At 43.6% G+C, this 19857-nt stretch overlaps 1 protein-coding gene across 4 annotated transcripts in view; it reads right to left on the bottom strand.

The window, feature by feature from the left end:
• Window positions 1–1537: 1537 nt before the first annotated feature.
• The window catches only part of LOC112263389 (cotranscriptional regulator FAM172A homolog), a 275706-nt gene continuing 257386 nt past the window's right edge, over window positions 1538–19857 (bottom strand). For 3 of the 4 annotated variants that reach the window (XM_042330688.1, XM_042330690.1, XM_042330689.1), the window contains exon 11: window positions 1538–3566. In XM_042330688.1, the coding sequence (XP_042186622.1) occupies window positions 3400–3566 (167 nt within the window). In that variant the 3' untranslated portion in view covers window positions 1538–3399. The remainder of the gene's footprint in view (window positions 3567–19857) is intronic. The other variant, XM_042330691.1, reaches the window with a different exon arrangement.

Below are 19857 nucleotides of genomic sequence, written 5' to 3'. Positions count from 1 at the left end.
GAAAAATGCTAATATTGGTACCATGTCTTGAATGGGATTTGTGACACAAATGCTAAAACGTTAGCATTTGGAAACAATGCCAGGGCAACTAAACCAAAAGCAAGGATGGCCGTCATACCTTGTCCATAGACCGCTTACAGGGTAAGGAAACCAACGTGTCATTTTGTAATTTGGGTAAACTCTCTCTTTAAGGTGGATGATTGGAGTTTACTTAACATAACACAGTGGACATTTTAATACACAACAGCTATAATGTATCTGATTGGAGAATTATTTTAACAAAAACTTTTTAAAAATGCTATATTTAAAGGGAAACTTCACAATTTTTCACCTTCATATTGATCTCCAGCACCACTGCAACATCAACATATGTGAAAATGGTGCATTTCTATGTTTTGTAGTAAAAACAATTGAGGAAGTGTTTCCAATGACGTCAGTGTGCAGCTTGTGATTTTGACCAATTGTGAGTTGACATTCATTGCCTACTACTTGCCTACTAATTGTCTCCTAATTAGGCAATGTAATTGGAAACATCTTTTTTTTTTTTTTACTACAAAACACAGAAACACGCCATTTTCACATATGTTGATGTTGGGGTGGTGCTGGAGATGATCAATATGAATTTGAAAAATGGTGAAGTTTCTCTTTAGTCAAATCACAAAGCATGAATGTCCTTAGATAGATTACTTCTTTGATCAATAAAACATACAAACAATCTGAAAGAATAATATGTTCAAGAGTATTTGTTAAAATTAGTCACAATTTACATATCAACTGTGCTTTAGATTTAGTTGAAGGCTGCACTCTTGATCCATTCACATAATGGCTTGTTGGCCTTTTGGTTGATCCAACAACTTGGTGATTTTGAGTAGTGTAACTTGGTGACAAAAAAACCCGTTTATTTCACCTAATTTTAACATTCTGTCATAAAGAGCACATGTTCAACTGAAAGAAAAAAACAATTTCTTCCCATCTCAAGAGCAAAAAAAACCAAAACGTTAAAAAAAAACTATAGCAAGTGCATCTTAAGTGCCAAATAAAGTAACAGGGTTGATGACTTCTTAAATCAGCCATGAATCAATCCCCATGTGATAGGGGGAATGGAGTCTTGTAGTTTACAAAAGAGAGGGGCAATTAAATGCAAGCTTCACAAAAATGTTTTAATTGTTAAAACATTTCTAGCCCGTCTATCTATGGGTAACAGGGTTGATGTCTTATGCTCAATTTTCCATCACCAAACACCAGAAAACGGCCAAAAATAGTAGAACCAGCTCAGCTGCTTTTATACTAGAATTTGACAATTAGATGTTCAATGTCTCTTTTGACATTAGAAATCAGATTCATTGAATGTTCCATGTGGTCTATATTAAAGGGCACTTCATGTAATATAACAGGCGTTTAAAATTCAATATGTGTGCACAATTTATACTTAAAATAGGGATGTGAAAGGCACTCATTTCGTGGAACGAGCCCTTTATTACAAATATCAAGTGAACATAGTGTGTTGTTTATTCCTGAGGCAGCAATATACACATAATGAAGGAAAATAGCAACGGTTTATTCCTTCACGCACAGGGAAAACACATGAACAACAGCATCCTGGAATGAAACTTCTCCACCAGTCCGCATATTCCCAAATCAAACAACAAGTTAACTTCATGAGTGACATCCAAAGAGACATTAATCCAATTAGTTGAAAATCACAACAGCTCACACACGGCTTCCCTCATTACTGACAAAAGCAATGATTTGTTTAATAACCTACAAAAGCCTCAAAATATCACCCAGTGGATGTTATTTACACAGAATTAAAAATAAAATAAAAAGTCTAATATATACCAATACATTTCTTAACACTCCTTATAAATACCTCGCCTGAAGCCGTGGAAAGGTAAAGCATGTCTGGATAGACAGTGGCTGTGTTGGGAGGTGTATTCATGTATCAGTGGCTTACTGTCTCCTTCTGGTGATACAAATATCTGGGTATATTAGAAGGATATTCCATTATTCTTTGAGTGATTTCTAACTTAAACCCTGTGGAAATATATATAAAAAAAATCTTGTTTATGTCCCAGATTGAGATTATGCGAGGCTGACCCACGCAGAGCTCTCCTCTTTGTCACTTTTACGTTTGCACTCGAGGCAAGTGTTGGGAAAATACATTTCTCCCCGCATCTGAAGACACATCATCTAGGCTTAGGATAATATTGAAATCTTGGATTTCCCGACACGTGCAAAGGGGATGTATTGAAGTTTTTATGACTGTGTTACCGACTACTTGTTTCTGTTAAAATGAGATGTCCCTAAAACTCATTTTGATGCTGGGCTTTAAGTGATTTAAAATCTGCTCAGTCTCTTGAATTCTCATATCTAGCACAGGTTATGGTTGTTTTATTTAGTTCATCAAATTAAATCATCTGGGGACATCAATTTCATGGATTTCAAACAGATAAAAAGGGTACAGTAAAAAAAGAAGAAGACATTTTTACAAATTAAAAATCAAAAACAGTCAACCTCAAGTTAACATATAAGACTCTGGGACTTCATTTGGTCCGATACAAAATCGAATCAGAGTGCATAAAAATCCAACTAAACATTGAGCGAAAGTAAGATACAAAACACCACCACTATATCAGCTGTCATAAACATTGCAGTGCAACTCCCCAAAAGTACGATCGTATAAATAAGACCTCATTTGACAGAAAATGTAACTATCGTTTTAAGAAGTGTGTGTGTGTGTGTGTGTTTGGAGATGATACAGGGAAAGGGATGGACGTGACTAGGGAGCCATAAAAACAACACACTCACTTTACGTTAAAATGATCTCATGTTAATGGCGAATGTTTACTCGAGTTAAAACCATCGTTTTGTGGTGACAGTAGGAGGTTGGGTTGAGGGGGGGAGATATGCCAAGTGTATGAGTGGTGTGGGTTGAGGAGGACTGTGTGGGTAGGGGCGGGCTCTAGGACCTCGGGGAGTGGTGGGGAGGGCTGCCGGGGTATTAGCTCAGTTCAGGGCGATGTCAGGACAATTAGAGGTATACCACGGCGCACTGTGCACAGCGCCTGTCAGCCTTAATCTCAGCCACTGCAACCACTGCTCCGTGGCCCGGACCACAGACGAGCCACAGCCCACGGGAAACGCAAACACTCAGCCCATATTGTTTTGACAGTTGCGCTCATCTAGAAATAATGCAAAACGCTATTGCAATGTATACACCACCACCCTGCACTCTGCCGGTAAAACAATACACGTGCGAGCGGGGAGATAAATTCAGCCAGAAGAGAGAGAGATCACACAGAGATGAGGGAGGAAGGAGGAAAAGATGGAGAGGGAAGACGGAGAGGATTTTATGCACCTCCTCCACCCCCCCTGCGTTTCCCTCCTGTTGGTGCAGTTCTATAGGTCGTTGTGGTTGTGGTCGTGGTCGGGTTTGGTTCTGTGGGAGCTGCGTGTAGTGACCGTGTTGGAGGTCTCCTCCTCCTCCCCAGTCTGTAAAGCCTCACTGAAGAACTGGAAAATGGAGTTGAAACTCCTCCACGATGTCAGCTCGTGTCGCTCTGTACCTGCACAACACACACACACATAGCACAAAGAGACAGTGTTAACTTAACGGTCCACTGTGTGACCATAGTGAGGATAATCAAATAATGAAAACTAACATACACCATACACCACAGTTACATCACACACACCAAATGGGTTACAGATAAATCATTTTGTTAACGGAGCATGTAAATCCCCTCCTCTACACCTGGAGAAGCTTATTATGTGTCCACTTTCAAGCAAAATGCTTATAGGACATTACATCCATTCCAACCTTTGACCTAGCAGTCCAACGGGATAGTCTTAATATTTGATCCAACTTGATTCATGATCGTGCACACCCGATACCCTCCAGTGTCTGTCTTTTAATTGAATGGGAGTTATGCACAATGGATGCACTAAGCGAAACCAGTGGACCGTTATTCATTCATTCTCAGAGCTGCTTGAGAGAGGAAGCGGTGAGAAGGCACTAAGGCAGCCAGCGTATCAGGTGGTCTGGGTTTCCCCTCCCTTCTCCAGGTGAGCCGGTTCCCATGTTGGGGTCACAGGGAGCCTGAAATCTGGTACACACGCCTCAGGTTCCTCTCGGCTCTCAGAGGTCAGGGGATCGCTGCGTCGCTCTGAAAGCTGCCACGCAACACCTCCGCCACGGTGCGACAACAGCACACCAATGCAGCTGCTCCACCGCCAGCTCCTCGGCAACCATTTACAACCAATGGCTTATGGCTTAGTTCCCTACTAGCTGGCGGCTAGGCTGCTTAGCCACATGCTGTACTGTACCGTGTTGAGAAGCAGTAACCAGAGGCCATCCCAGGGAAAACGGGTCACAGAGTGATACAATGGTGTTCTATCCCCTGATATCCCAGATACACAGTGAGAACTAGTCATAGCAGGGTCCAGTTCTAGTTCTTCCACTGTATTAGCCCTCGAATAGACTCCTAGACCATTAGGTTTATGTACCTGGTACCAATACAGCTGCACACACTATCAGTTAATGAGGCCATTGTTGCTTTGTTGATGGGTCAAGGCACCAGTTAAGTGAGAGCCCTCTCCTCCTCTCGTCCTGCTCTCTCCTCTCCTCTACATGCACCAGGCTGGAGGGATACAATTAAAAAGCACCTTTAAGGCCCTCTACAAATAGTGTCCTTTGATAGCTGCTGTATTGACCCCGTGTTAATTAGATTGACCCCCTGGCTGGCTGTGATAATGGATGAAGGTAGAGGGGGTGGCCAAGGCTGGGATGGTCTACCGGGCGGTCAATCTACTGGACTCTACATGGTTTACCAGGCTAGCCTATGATCGCTGCCTCAGGTCAGATTGACTAGCCTGGCAATCAGTGAGTCACTAACCCCCAGACAGACTAACAGTGTGCTACCTATGTAGGGCTCAACGCAACAACACACACCACTGGAAAACAAAGACACAGGCCTGCTCGCATCTATAATTTATATCCAATTTTAAGCACAGGGATCTCTCCTCCTCCGCTTTTTTCCTCCTCATCCCTCCATTACAAGTGTTTTTATATCTTTCCTTTTTCTTTCAACAGGAGCGATCGAAGCCAAGCCGCACCAATGTGTTGGAGGAAACACCGGCCAACTGGCGACCAAAGTCTGCTTGCACAAGGAGTTGCTAGAGTGCGATGGGACAAGGAAATACCGGCCGCCCTCCCCATCTCTAACCCGGATGGCGCTAGGCCAATTGTGCACCGCTTCATGGGTCACGGACGGCTGTGACACAGCCTGGGATCGAACACAGGGCTGTAGTGACGCCTCAAGTACTGCGATGCAGTGCCATAGACAGCTGCGCCACTCGGGCGGCCAGCAAAATAAAATGTTGCGCAGAGGCTCACTTTTTTATACTTCTTGAGATGTGATGTTTTCATAATGCTGGACATACATTCATATACAGTGCATTTGGAAAGTATTCAGACCCCTTGACTTTTCCCACGTTTTGTTACGTTACAGCCTTAATCTAAAGTTGAATAAATAGTTTTTTCCCCCTTATCAATCTACACACAAAACCACATAACGACAAAGCAAAAACAGGTTTTTAGAAAATTTGGCAAATATATAAAACCTGAAATATCACATTTACATAAGTATTCAGACCATTTACTCAGTACTTTGTTGAAGCACTTTTGGCAGCGATTACAGCCTGGAGTCTTATTGGGTTTGACGCTACAAACTTGGCACACCTGTATTTCAGCAGATCCTGTCAGATCCTGCTATGTCAGTTTGGATGGGTAGTGTTGCAACACAGCTATTTTCAGGTAACTCCAGAAATGTTAGATCGGGTTCAAGTCCGGGCTCTGGCTGGACCACTCAAGGACATTCAGACTTGTCCCGAAGCCACTCATGCGTTGTATTGGCTGTGTGCTTAGGGTCGTTGTCCTGTTGGAAGGTGAACCTTCACCACAGTCTGAGGACCTGAGCGCTCTGGATCAGATTTTCATCAAGGATCTCTCTGTACTTTGCTGCGTTCATCATTCCCTCGATCCTGACTAGTCTCCCAGTCCCAGCCGCTGAAAAACATTCCCACGGCATGATGCTGCCACCACCATGCTTCACCGTAGGGATGGTGCCAGGGTTCATGAGTTCAATCTTGGTTTCATCAGACCAGATAATCTTGTTTCTCATGGTCTGAGAGTCCTTTAGGTGCCTTTTGGCAAACTCCAAGCGGGCTGTCATGTGCCTTTTACTGAGGAGTCGCTTCCAACTGGCCACTCTACCATAAAGGCCTGATTGGTGGAGTGCCGCAGAGATGGTTGTCCTTCTGGAAGGTGCTCCTGTATCCACAGAGGAATGCTGGAGATCGGGTTCTCGGTCACCTCCCTGACCAAGGCCCTTCTCCCCCGATTGCTCAGTTTCGAAGGGCGGCCAGATCTAGGAAGAGTCTTGGTGGTTCCAAATGTCTTGCATTTAAAAATGAATAAAGGCCACTGTGTTCTTGGGGTCCTTCAATGCTGCTGAAATTTGTTGGTACCCTTCACCAGACATGTGCCTCGACACAATCCTGTCTCGGAGCTCTACGGACAATTCCTTCCACCTCATGGTTTTTGCTCTGACATGAACTGTCAACTGTGGGAGCTTATATAGACCGGTATGCGCCTTTCCAAATCATGTCCAATCAATTGAATTTACCACAGGTGTAGAAACATCTCAAGCATGATCGATGGAAATAGGATGCACTAGAGCTCAATTACGAGTCACACAGAGAAAGATTTGAATACTTATGTAAATTAGGTATCTTTTTAAAATATTTAATAAATGAGCAAATGTTTTTGCTTCGTCATTATGGGCTATTATGTAGATTGATGAGGATTTTTATTTATTTAATCCATTTTAGAATAAGGCTGTAACGTAATTAAATATGGAAAGGGGGAAGGGGTCTGAATACTTTCCGAATGCACTTCATGCGTACTATATTAATATAACCCCCTCTAAGCCTCTCTATTGGTTGTCCTGTGTTCTTTCACTCCTCCAAGCCTCTCTATTGGTTGTCCTGTGTTCTTTCACCCCTCTACGCCTCTGTATTGGTTGTCCTGTGTTCTCTCACCCCTCCAAGCCTCTCTATTGGTTGTCCTGTGTTCTCCTCTCTCATTACGGCCTGTGACAGACAGCGCCAACAGATGCAGTCTATTTGATCCTAGATGCTTAGCCTCCCCTGTCACAGCCACTGGATCCCTCTCAGAGTAATTGACTGACTGTTTGATCTCTATGAGACGACACACACACACACACACACACACACACACACACACACACACACACACACACACACACACACACACACACACACAACACTATTGTTATCAGTGGTGTGGGATGAAGTAAGGGAACATGACGTGTGTTTGAGGGGAAAAAGTCCTTCGTAGCTGTGGGCCATGCTTTTTTTCTCTTCCCCTCACCAGTCGCTGCATGCTGTATGTTGTCACAAGTGGTAATCTCCTGTGATAGTTGGGTATTTCAAAACAAACGGTAGGTGACTGAAGAGCCAAAGTAACGCCCCGAGTGATAGTCAGAGAGAAAGACAGAATCAAAGCACGCTGGCTATAATTAGTTTTCATCGGTGGTACATTATTTAAAGCCCCGCCACTTAATTGCTTGTGTACTAATGGCCTATTTTATGTGAATCAAACTTTTTTTCATAATTCATAATTACATTGATGTGAGCATGAAGGGCCATATATCTTTGCTGCATGTATTACAGAAATACATATGCATATTCAGCCTAGTCTGTGAGGCACTGTACATCTCATGTTTTGGTTCGTTTTGGAACAAATTGATTTCATTTTGTACATTTAAAAGCTTCATCATTTCCCTAGACATTGAAATCTATTTAATATTTCATCGACCAGGACTTCACAAGATAAATACATGCAATGGTCATTACCGGAAATGAGGTTCATAGAATTTCAAACTCTTATTTAATATTCTGCAAGTCAATGTTCAACTTCTTTGTTTTGCCAAATCTATCAAACTACGAGTATAATTTTCTTGAGTGCATTGTTATCATGCCCTTATCAAAGGTCATCTAAGCTGTTTCTATCCAGTCTGGACATTGAACGTACGGACATGCAGCGAGGGGCAGCTATTCTGTAACACTATCTCACAGTGTGTTTGTGGAAACTATCTATTGCATAGATCAACGGTGGGGAATCGCTATCTGTGTCCTGCTTGTTAGACGATCGGATATCCACTCCTGAAGCGGACTGTTATTAGTTTATCTGCCGTGCGGGGGTGTGTGGGGCCGTGCTGGGTGAGTGGGGCCGCTGAGGGCACCCCGGCCATTTTGTCTGCCTGTCAGAGGGCCCCGATGTGTCACTGCCAGAGGAAGAGGTCAAACGAAGTCAAAGCAGGTGGCAGGGTCACTCAGCTCGGGCCTGCACAACTTTCCCCCCCCATTCACAGAGCACGGAAACAAGGCTACGGTCAAACAACTGTTGATTTCAATCTAAATGTGGGACTTCTCCCTGCCTCCATTCACCATTTGATTAACTCCTTCCAGACAAAGGAGACACAGTGAAGTCAGACTTAATCATGACGACATATTTGTCATTCCCCGTAACCCCCACTGTGGTTAGTTTTATTTGAATCAAATCAATAGATTAATCCAATTCACAATCCACACAAACAGAAAAAAAAACACACACACCGACACAATTTACAGAAACGCACAGCATTTCATTAAAACAGCACTACCACTTTAATGCGATTCAATTTTTATGATTACCGGTAAGTGGGGTCTGTCTGTTTCCTCTATCTCTCTCGTACTGTTTTTTAATTACTTTCCTTATTATTGTGTGGTGTTGTTGGAGAAAACAAGGCAAAACTCATTCCACATCACTAGATGAGGAACCTGAATGACTAGCTGGAGGGGGGACTTGATATTTACTTTAAAAGAGAGCGATTTCAACATTGACTTGTTGAAATAGTCTCTTCATTTTTGCTCATATTATTCAAACCATCACCTGGGAGACCAGAGGGGCCAAATAATGGATGACCACACACACACACACTCTCTCTCCCCTTCACCCTGCCCAGAGACAGAGTGCTTTTTTATTTTAAAGTGAATGACTGGCCTTGGCTGCTATAAAGGACCCTGCTTTTATATACTTGGAGGAGAGTATTTACAAGATAACCCGAGCCCAAGGACAGCGCAAGCTATTGGATACGAGTGTCTGACTCTCCAGTGTCCCGTTCAGTAAAATCGAAGCCAAAACATGCACCCACTCCGACAACACCTCTCAATGTCAACGGGCTTCTCTCTCCAGGGTCGCATGTGCATCAGGGACGGGCCCCCACTGTAGAGGGCCTTCAGAGACATCTTCCCCTCTACAAAATGCACTGTTTTAATAAATATCTTAATTAATTAATGGAAATGTTTTTACCTGCATTCATTCACATTCCTATGTGTTCTTTGTCTTCAAATTTATGAAGGCTATTGAGAATATTAATTATTTTCGAATATAATAAAAAAAATTGTCTGCTGAAAAAACAATTTCACAGCCTTATTGCAATTAGAGTAGGGATACAGGTGATATGCTTTCAATGTATCCTTTCCAATAACATTCTATGGCCTATTGTTGGTAAGTAGGGATGTAACCCTGCTTAAAACTCTTGCTAGAGGCATATCTGTCGACACTTCTCCACTATACAGTGGGGTCCGGAATTATAGGGATGAGAAGAATCTCCAAAAATAAAATGAAAACCCTGGAATGAGTAGGTGTGTCCAAAAATTTTTAAAAACAATTTTCTACATTGTAAAATAATAGTGTAGACATCAACACTATGAAATAACACACATGGAATCATGTAGTAACCAAAAAAGTGTTATAATATATTTATAATAAATATATTTTAGATTTGATATTCTTCAAAGTAGCCACCCTTTGCCTTGGTGACAGCTTTGCACAGCTTTTGGCACTCTCTCAAACAGCTTCATGAGGTAGTCACCTGGAATGCATTTCAATTAACAGGTGGGCCTTGTTAAAAAATGTATTTGTGGAATTTCTTTCCTTCTTAATGCATTTGAGCCAATCAGTTGTGTTGTGACAAGGTAGGGTTGGTATACAGAAGATAGCCCTATCTGGTAAAAGACCAAGTCCATATTATGGCAAGAACAGCTCAAATAAGCAAAGAGAAACGACAGTCCATCAGTAGTTTAAGACATGAAGGTCAGTCAATGCGAAACATTTCAAGAACTTTGAAAGTTTCTTCAAGTGCAGTCGTAAAACCCATCAAGTGCTATGATGAAACTGGCTCTCATGAGGACCGCCAGAGGAAAGGAAGACCCAGAGTTACCTCTGCTGCAGAGGATAAGTTCATTAGAGTTAACGGCACCTCAGATTGCAGCCCAAATAAATGCTTCACAGAGTTCAAGTAACGGACATATCTCAACATCAACTTTTCAGAGGAGACTGCGTGAATCAAGCCTTCATGGTCAAATTACTGCAAAGAAAGCACTACTAAGAAGAAGAGACTTGCTTGGGTAAAGAAACACGAGAAATGGACATTAGACCGGTGGAAATCTGTCCTTTGGTCTGATGAGTCCAAATTTGAGATTTCTGATTCCAACAGCTCTGTCTTTGTGAGACGCAGAGTAGGTGAATGGATGATCTCCGCATGTGTGGTTCCCAGAGTGAAGCATGGAGGAGGAGGTGTGATGGTGCTTTGCTGGTGACACTGTCAGTGATTTATTTAGAGTTCAAGGCACACTTAACCAGCATGGCCACCACAGCATTCTGCAGCGATACGCCATCCCATCTGGTCTGCTCTTAGTGGGATTATCATTTGTTTTTCAATAGGACAATGACCCAACACACCTCCAGGCTGTGTAAGGGCTATTTGACCAAGAAGGAGAGTGATAGAGTGCTGCATCAGATGACCTGGCCTCCACAATCACCCGACCTCAACCTAATTGAGATGGTTTGGGATGAGTTGGACAGCAGAGTGAAGGAAAAGCAGCCAACAAGTGCTCAGCATATGTGGGAACTCCATCAAGACTGTTGGAAAAGCATTATCACGAGGCTGGTTGAGAGAATGCATACAATATACAGTAGCTCAGTATTTGTATGATTTATTTCATACAGTATTTTTTCCTTATCTTTATCAAGGAATTCAATAATTCTGGACGCTACTGTATATTCCATATAGGACATTCTAACTAGGAACCCACCAACGAGGGCTTCAATTAAAAACTGATAAATGAAAGACTTCAGCAAATGACAAAGCATCTCTTTCACTTTCATATTCAGTGAGATCAAGGTCACCATATTTTGCTCAGAAAAAAAAAGCTTGTGAAATGGTGTACATTTCCTGAATGTTTTTATGACTGTAAAGGTGGGGCGCCGTGCATGTGCCGTAGAAGTTAGATGCTTGTCTTCTAATACTAAAAGATAGTTAAATCAGTTATTTGATCTAATATCACAGTTGCAAGATGTTCACTGTAGAAGTTAGTATTTATGGCATGCACATGAATTAATACCGTTGATTAATATCAGTTAATATCAAGCAGGTTTTGATATTTGATTGGGAGGTTAGAGACATGTTATGTTTCGCTTTCAGTGTGGTTGAACTTATTTCGAATAGAACTGCACTACTCACACTGAAAAACAAGTGACATTAACTATTCTATTCCTTGAATTGTGAACATGTATCAACGGAACACAGCGCATATCTAATCATAGAATCATTTGTAATTATGGGGTTAAATTCCCGCCTGAACAGGATATCCGATCGTCTAACAAGCAGGACACAGATTTGATAGAAGTCAGTCTGTGTACAAAATGTGTGTGTACGTGTGTGTACTTAGATTAGTAGAGTGTACGAGAGAGCCAGTCCCTAGCGCCACGTAGACTTCGCTCTTTGTTTGATCTGGCTCGTCATTGGTGGGGATTTCAATGGTAAACACTCTGGATCCACTAGCTCGCCTGACACAGTTTTGTTTTTGGCCCATTGATGGGGAATGGAGAGCGTCTGTTTCCATGGCCAGCCCTAGTGTGCCTCTAAAGGGAGGCCCACAAAGCCTGTCCATTAGCAGGAGTACACACCCCCTCGTCAAGGCCGGGGTCATGGTGGAGCCCCACACAACCCTGCCAAACACACATACACACACACTTGCATATATGCACGTATGCGCACGCGCACACCTTCCTTCGCTCTTAAACATAATGAGCCATCCAACATACACACAGTGAGTGTTGAGCCCCAGACAATCTCAACCTGTACTCTCACTACAACCCCCCCCCCCACTTAAACACAAAACACTCACCCTTCCCACACACACACACACACACACACAGACTCTCTCTCACACACACACACACAACCTCTGCTCTACTTTGACAAAATACGAAGGAGCACACACATACAAACACGCAAGAAAGCACATGCACGCGCGCTTACACAGACACACACACACCTCCCTAGTGCTTAAAGACAATGCCTTCAGAGACCCTCACAGCAACCCTCACTACACTTCAGTATAATGCCTTGACAGACAGACAAACACATAGACAGAGACTCTCACACATGCACACACAACCTCGGCTCTACTTTGACACATTACGAGGTAGCACACACACACAGACACGCATGAAAGCAAGCAAGCACGCATGCACACACACCCAATTCCTAGTGCTTAAAGACAATGCCTTCAGAGACCCTCACAGCACCCCTCACTACACTTCAGTATAATGCCTTGACAGACAGACAGACAGACAGACAGACAGACAGACAGACAGACAGACAGACAGACAGACAGACAGGCACGCACACAGACACACACAGAGCTCCTGGGTTGCCTCAGTACTAACAGTGAGACACCCAGGGCCCGCTGGGGCTCAGGAAAGATGGTGAGCTGACAGACAGTGAGCTCAGTGCCGCTCCCACATGTTACCACGTCTAACACCAATGGGGCCCAGCTGCTACAATTAAAACACTACTCGCTTGCCTACCGCAGGCAGCTTCTCAATACTTAGCAACTCCCCGATGCACAAGCCACATAAACATACACCTCTGAATACAAAAACACACACACACACACAGAGGCTACACAAAATGACCTGTATGGAGTGTGTGAGAGAAGGTGTGTGTTTGTGTGTAAGGGGTGTCACCCTTAACTTGGGCAAGCACTCACAAGAGGACAGCCTCTTCAATATAGCTCTTATCTGTGTGTGGGTGTGTGTGTACTTTGCCAGGTCACACGTGACAAAAGTCAGTATCCGACGTCCTGACAGGTTGCATCACTGCCTGGTTTGGCAACTGCTCGCCCTCGGACCGCAAGGCACTACAGAGGGTAGTGCGAACGGCCAGGACATCACTGGGGCCAAGCCTCCTGCCACGCAGGACATCAATACCAGGCGGTGTCAGAGGAAGGCCCTAAAAATGGTCAAAGACTCCAGCCACCCTAGTCATGGACTGTTCTCTCTGCTACCACACGGCAAGCAGTACAGGAGTACCAAGTCTAGGTCCAAAAGGCTTCTTATCAGCTTCTACCCACAAGCCATAAGACTCCTGAACAGCTAATCAAAGGGTTACCCAGACCCCTCTTTTACGCTGCTGCTACTCTCTGTTTATTATTTATGCATAGCCACTTTAACTCTACCTACATGTACATATTACCTCAATTACCTCGACTAAGCTGTGCCCCCGCACATTGACTCTGTACCGGTACCCCCTGTATGTAGCCTCGCTACTGTTATTTTACTGCTGCTGTTTAATTATTTGTTATTTTTATTTGTTATTTTTTAAAACATTGTTGTTAAGGACTTAAGGTTAAGGTCTACACCTGTTGTATTTGGCGCATTCGATCCATGTCTGAGGTAAAATATGGGTAAGATAAGGGCAATAAATAATAAATAAATAAATACAATTGAGCAATTAAACACTGGAGTGATAGATGTGCAGAAGATGAATGTGCAAGTAGAGATACTGGGGTGCAAAGGAGCAAAAAATAAATATAAATAAATAAAAGTATGGGGATGAGGTAGTTGGATGGGCTATTTACAGATGGGCTATGTACAGGTGCAGTGATCTGTGAGCTGCTCTGAAAGCTGGTTTTTAAAGTTAGTGAGGGAGATATGAGTCTCCAGCTTCAGTGATTTTTGCAATTCGTTCCAGTCATTGGTAAAAGAGAACTGGAAGGAAAGGCGGCCAAATGAGTAATTGGCTCTGGTGGTGACCAGTGAAATATACCTGCTGGAGGGCGTGCTACGGGTGGGTGCTGCTATGATGACCAGTGAACTGAGATAATGCGGGGCTTTACCTAGCAGAGACTTATAGATGACTTGGAGCCAGTGTGTTTGGCGATGAATATGAAGGCCAGCTAACGAGAGCATACAGGTCGCAGTGGTGGGTAGTATATGGGGCTTTGGTGACAAAACGGATTGCATCCAATTAGCTGAGTAGAGTGTTGGAGGCTATTTTGTAAATGAAGTCGAGGAACGATAGGATAGTCAGTTTTTGGTAGTATGTTTTGCAGCATGAGTGAAGGATGCTTTGTTGCGAAATAGAAAGCCGATTCTACATTCAATATAGATCTCTTTGGATTGGAGATGCTTAATGTGAGTCTGGAAGGAAAGTTTACAGTCTAACCAGACACCTAGGTATTTGTAGCTGTCCACATATTCCAAGTCAGAACCGTCCAGAGTAGTGATGCTGGACGGGCGGGCAGGTGCTGGCAGCGATCGTTTGAAGAGCATACATTTAGTTTTACTTGCATTTAAGAGCAGTTGGAGGCCACGGAAGGAGAGCACCCCCATAGAGACTGCCAGAGGTCCGGACAACAGGCCCTCTGTTTTGACACACTGAACTCTGTCTGAGAAGCAGTTGGTGAACCAGGCGAGGCAGTCATTTGAGAAACCAAGGCTGTTGAGTCTGCCGATAAGAATGCAGTGATTGACAGAGTCGAAAGCCTTGGCCAGGTCGATGAATACAGCTGCACAGTAATGTCTCTTATCGATGGCGGTTATGATATCGTTTAGGACCTTGAGCGTGGCTGAGGTGCACCCATGACCAGCTCGGAAACCGGATTGCATAGCGGAGAAGGTACGGTGGGATTCGAAAATGGTCAGTGATCTGTTTGTTAACTTGGCTTTTGAAGACCTTAGAAAGGCAGGGTAGGATAGATATAGGTCAGTAGCAGTTTGGGTGTAGAGTGTCTCCCCCTTTGAAGAGGGGGATGACCGCGGCTGCTTTCCAATCTTTGGGGATCTCAGATTATACGAAAGAGAGGTTGAACAGGGGTTGCAAAAATTTCAGCGGAACATTTTTAGTGAGAAAGGGTCTAGATTGTCTAGCCTGGCTGATTTGTAGGGGTCCAGATTATGCAGCTCTTTCAGAACATCAGCCATCTGGATTTGGGTGAAGGAGAAATGGGGGAGGCTTCGGCAAGTTGCTGTGGGGGGTGCAGGGCTGTTGACCGGGGTAGGGGTAGCCAGGTCGAAAGCATGGCCAGCCGTAGAAAAATGCTAATTGAAATTCTAAATTATCGTGGATTTATCGGTGGTGACAGTGTTTCCTAGCCTCAGAGCAGTGGGCAGCTGGGAGGTGCTGCTCTTATTCTCCATGGACTTTACAGTGTCCCAGAACTTTTTGGAGTTTGTGCTACAGAATGCAAATTTCTGTTTGAAAAAGCTAGCGTTTGCTTTCCTATCTGCCTGTGTATATTGGTTCCTAACTTCCCTGAAAAGTTGCATATCGTGGGGGCTATTCGATGCTAATGCTGTACACCACAGGATGTTTTTGTGTTGGTCAAGGGCAGTCAGGTCTGGAGTGAAACAAGGGCTATATCTGTTCCTGGTTCTACATTTTTTGAATGGGGCATGCTTATTTAAGATGGAGAGGAAAGCACTTCTAAAGAATAACCAGGCATCCTCTACTGACGGAATGAGGTCAATATCCTTCCAGGATACCCAGGCCAGGTCGACTAGAAAGGCCTGCTCGTCAGAAAATGTTATAGTTTGCGATGGAAATTTCAGGGTTTTGGTGGCCTTCCTAAGCCAGGGTTCAGACACGGCTAGACCATCTGGGTTGGCAGTGTGCTAAAACAAACTTAGAGAGGAGGCTTCTAATGTTAACATGCATGAAACCAAGGCTTTTAAGGTTACAGAGTCAACAAATGAGATCACCTGGGGAATGGGCCTGGGTTAACCTCTACATCCCCAGAGGAACAGAGGAGGAGTAGTAGTACATTCGTCTAGTACATTCGGAAAAGAGAGTAAAAAGAGCAGGTTTCTGGGCACGGTAGAATAGATTCAAGGCATAATGTACAGACAAGACTATGGTAGGATGTGAATACAGTGGAGGTAATCCTAGGCATTGAGTGACGATGAGAGAGGTTTTGTCTCTAGAGACACCATTTAAACCAGATGAGGTCACCGCATGTGTGGGAGGTGGAACAAAAGGGCTAGCTAAGGCATATTGGGCAGGGCTGGAGGTTCTACAGTGAAATAAGACAATAATCACTATCCAAAACAGCAATGGACAAGGCAAATTGACATTAGGGAGAGGCATGCGTAGCCGAGTGATCCAATTCCAAATTCCAAATAAAACCCAACTTTGAGAAATTCTCAAGTAGACCATGTTTCTCTCAATCACGGGAGTACAAAGGTTGCAGACCATTGCTGAATCTTTTAACCATACCACGTGGTTAAACTCTTAGACTATAGATACCGACAAAATAAGAACAAGTCTTTGATATTAATTACTCGTCTGCAGCTAGGAATTCGGTATCATTGAACGCGAAGAATGACAACCGCCGAAACATCCATGTTCAGAGTGACATTCTGAACAATACACTCTAACCACAACAGAGAGAGAGAGAGATAGAGAGAGAGAGGACGAAAACTTTCCAACAGAAACTAACTTTTCAACAAAGATCCTGACGACACAATGAGCGTAAATAAATATATTGATTGCAATTGAATTAGTGAGCGTTCATGTGCAAAGGATTAGCATTTCAATTGTTATAATTATCAACTGTAGTGTCTCATCTTAGTCGACCCCCACTTCCCTTTTGTCTAACAAGCCGCCATGCCGGTTTAGCCCACTAGGGCACATTCTCCTATCATTTCTTGTAACCATATTTACTTTGTTGTTTTATTTTTGCATTTCTGTGAATTACTTAGTTAGTAATAAATAAATGTTTTAAGATAATTGATGTATGGATGACTCATAGTGAAGACTGGGTTTGTGCAGATAACCAACAATTTACGACGTTTGGAATGAGACTAACGTGAGGTAAAATAAATTATTAATTCATTCGAAGATTAATGGATCAGATATAAAATATCTGAAAAGTTATTTTAGGAAATGATAACTTTGTAATCTGAATATTTTCCTTGGTGCCCCGACTTCCTAGTTAATTCACAGTTACATGATTAATCAGTTTGATCGCGTAATACTAATTACAGAGAATCTTTGATAAAAACTACGTCTTCAATTTAATGATAGTAAAGACACGACAGGCCTTAGGACGTTGCGGGTGGAAGAAGTCTGTTGCAGCCCCCTCATGCGGTTACGTCGGCAGACCAGTCGTGATGCATCAGCGGGGTCCGTGTAGTAAAAAGGGTTCAGGCCAATTGACAAAATAGGTATTGTAGCCCAAGAAATTAACTGATGGACCTCTTCAGCTAACAGTCCAATATGCTCCAGACAGCTAGCGGGCCACGGCCATGCAGATGGGCATTCAGGGGACGTCGCGACAGAGGATACTGTTGAAAACCCCCCCACTTAGGGCAACAGTGAGCGCTGTTACCTTCTAGTAGGTTTCTGTTTATCTAGGGCACTGTGGATGGGGATAGCGGTTGGTTGTAAGCATCTGCCTCTGATTCCAAAAGTTGCAAGCGATTTTGTTTTAAGCCTGTGTGTGTGTCCAGGCGCCGAAGACGTGGATGTCAATTAAGGCAGCCCCACGCACCTCTCTGATTCAGAGGGGTTGGGTTTAATGCGGAAGACACATTTCAGTTGAATAGATTCAGATGGACAACTGACTAGGTATCCCTTTCCCAAACCCGTACCTTAACCATTCTGAGTTCATGCCTGAACTTAACGTTAAACACTTTTAAATTTCGCGTTTGCAACAACTCTGAAATTTGACGTTTGAGAAGCATGAACGTCTAATTCTGAAGTGGGACTGTGAGAGTTGGACTTTGTACTAGCCATGCAGCACTGGCTGTGGTGGAGAGTAAGAATCAATGTGTTTTTGCATGAGAAGTGATTGGCTGGTATACCTGGGGCTAGCACAGTGTGGAGTGCACCACCCCCCACACCCACACACTAAAGGGAGGCATTCCACCTAGATCATGGTAGAGTACCATACAGGAGTGGGTGTGTGGCAAACCCCCTCCAACGAAGACAAGTGCATTGACTACTCAATGGTTCATGTATCTCGTCTGTTGAGAAATGGTTCTCTGTAAAGTCACATAGTGACATATGTTTAATTGATAGAAATTTTACATCACCATAATCAAATCACTTTGTCTTTATGCCAGTATACTGCGCCAGTCCCACTGTCTGTCCGCCAGAGACTGTGCTTTTCTACATATCAAAAGCTGCTTTGACAAAGTGTATTGGAGAGCCATGCCAAAATTGGATCTGGTTTCTTCCTCAGTCTACGACGTGACACCTCACCAAGAAGGAAGCCAGAGAGTGTCTAAGGGAGTGCGTCATAAAAACACTAGGTTTCTGACACAGCTTCCACAGTGTTAAATATGGTACGGGATCTGTGTGTGTACCTACTAGACTCCAGCTGTGGCTCATGGGTTTCAGTACATTCCCCAGACAGACATGTCAACCAGAGAGTGTCTGAGGAGGGTGGTGTAGGCGTAGGCTGCCATCTTGTTTGGAACCCTGTTAGAAGTGAGCTTGGAGAGGCCTGTCCTGCCATGTACAGTTGTGGCCAAAAGTTTTGAGAATGACACAAAGTTTGCTGCTTCAGTGTCTTTAGATATTTTTGTCAGATGTTACTACGCAATACTAAAGTATGATTACAAGCATTTCATAAGTGTCAAAGGCTTTTATTGACAATTACATGAAGTTGATGCAAAGAGTCAATATTTGCAGTGTTGACCCTTCTTTTTCAAGACCTCTGCAATCTGCCCTGGCATGCTGTCAATTAACTTCTGGGCCACATCCTGACTGATGGCAGCCCAATATTGCATAATCAATGCTTGGAGTTTGTCAGAATTTGTGGGTTTTTGTTTGTCCACCTGCCTCTTGAGGATTGACCACAAGTTCTCAATGGGATTAAGGCCTGGGGAGTTTCCTGGCCATGGATGCAAAATATCGATGTTTTGTTCCCCGAGTCACTTAGTTATCACTTTTGCCTTATGGCAAGGTGCTCCATTATGCTGGGAAAGGCATTGTTTGTCACCAAACTGTTCCTGGATGGTTGGGAGAAGTTGCTCTCGGAGGATGTGTTGGTACCAATCTTCATTCATGGCTGTGTTCTTAGGCAAAATTGTGAGTGAGCCCACTCCCTTGGCTGAGAAGCAACTCCACACATGAATGGTCTCAGGATGCTTTACTGTTGGCATGACACAGGGCTGATGGTAGTGCTCACCTTGTCTTCTCTGGACAAGCTTTTTTTCAGTCTGTCCCTGATGTTTTTCCTGAAGAGAAGTGGCTTCTTTGCTGCCCTTCTTGACACCAGGCCATCATCCAAAAGTCTTTGCCACACTATGTGTGCAGATGCACTCACACCTGCCTGCTGCCATCCTGCTGCCATTCCTGAGCAAGCTCTGTACTGGTGGTGCCCCGATCCCACAGCTGAATCAACTTTAGGAGACGGTCCTGGCGCTTGCTGGAA

This window comes from Oncorhynchus tshawytscha, linkage group LG12 (assembly GCF_018296145.1).
Source record: "Oncorhynchus tshawytscha isolate Ot180627B linkage group LG12, Otsh_v2.0, whole genome shotgun sequence".
Classification (NCBI taxonomy): Eukaryota; Metazoa; Chordata; class Actinopteri; order Salmoniformes; family Salmonidae; genus Oncorhynchus; species Oncorhynchus tshawytscha.
Note: the sequence above shows the minus strand (reverse complement) of the source record. Positions and strands in the feature narration are given on the sequence as shown.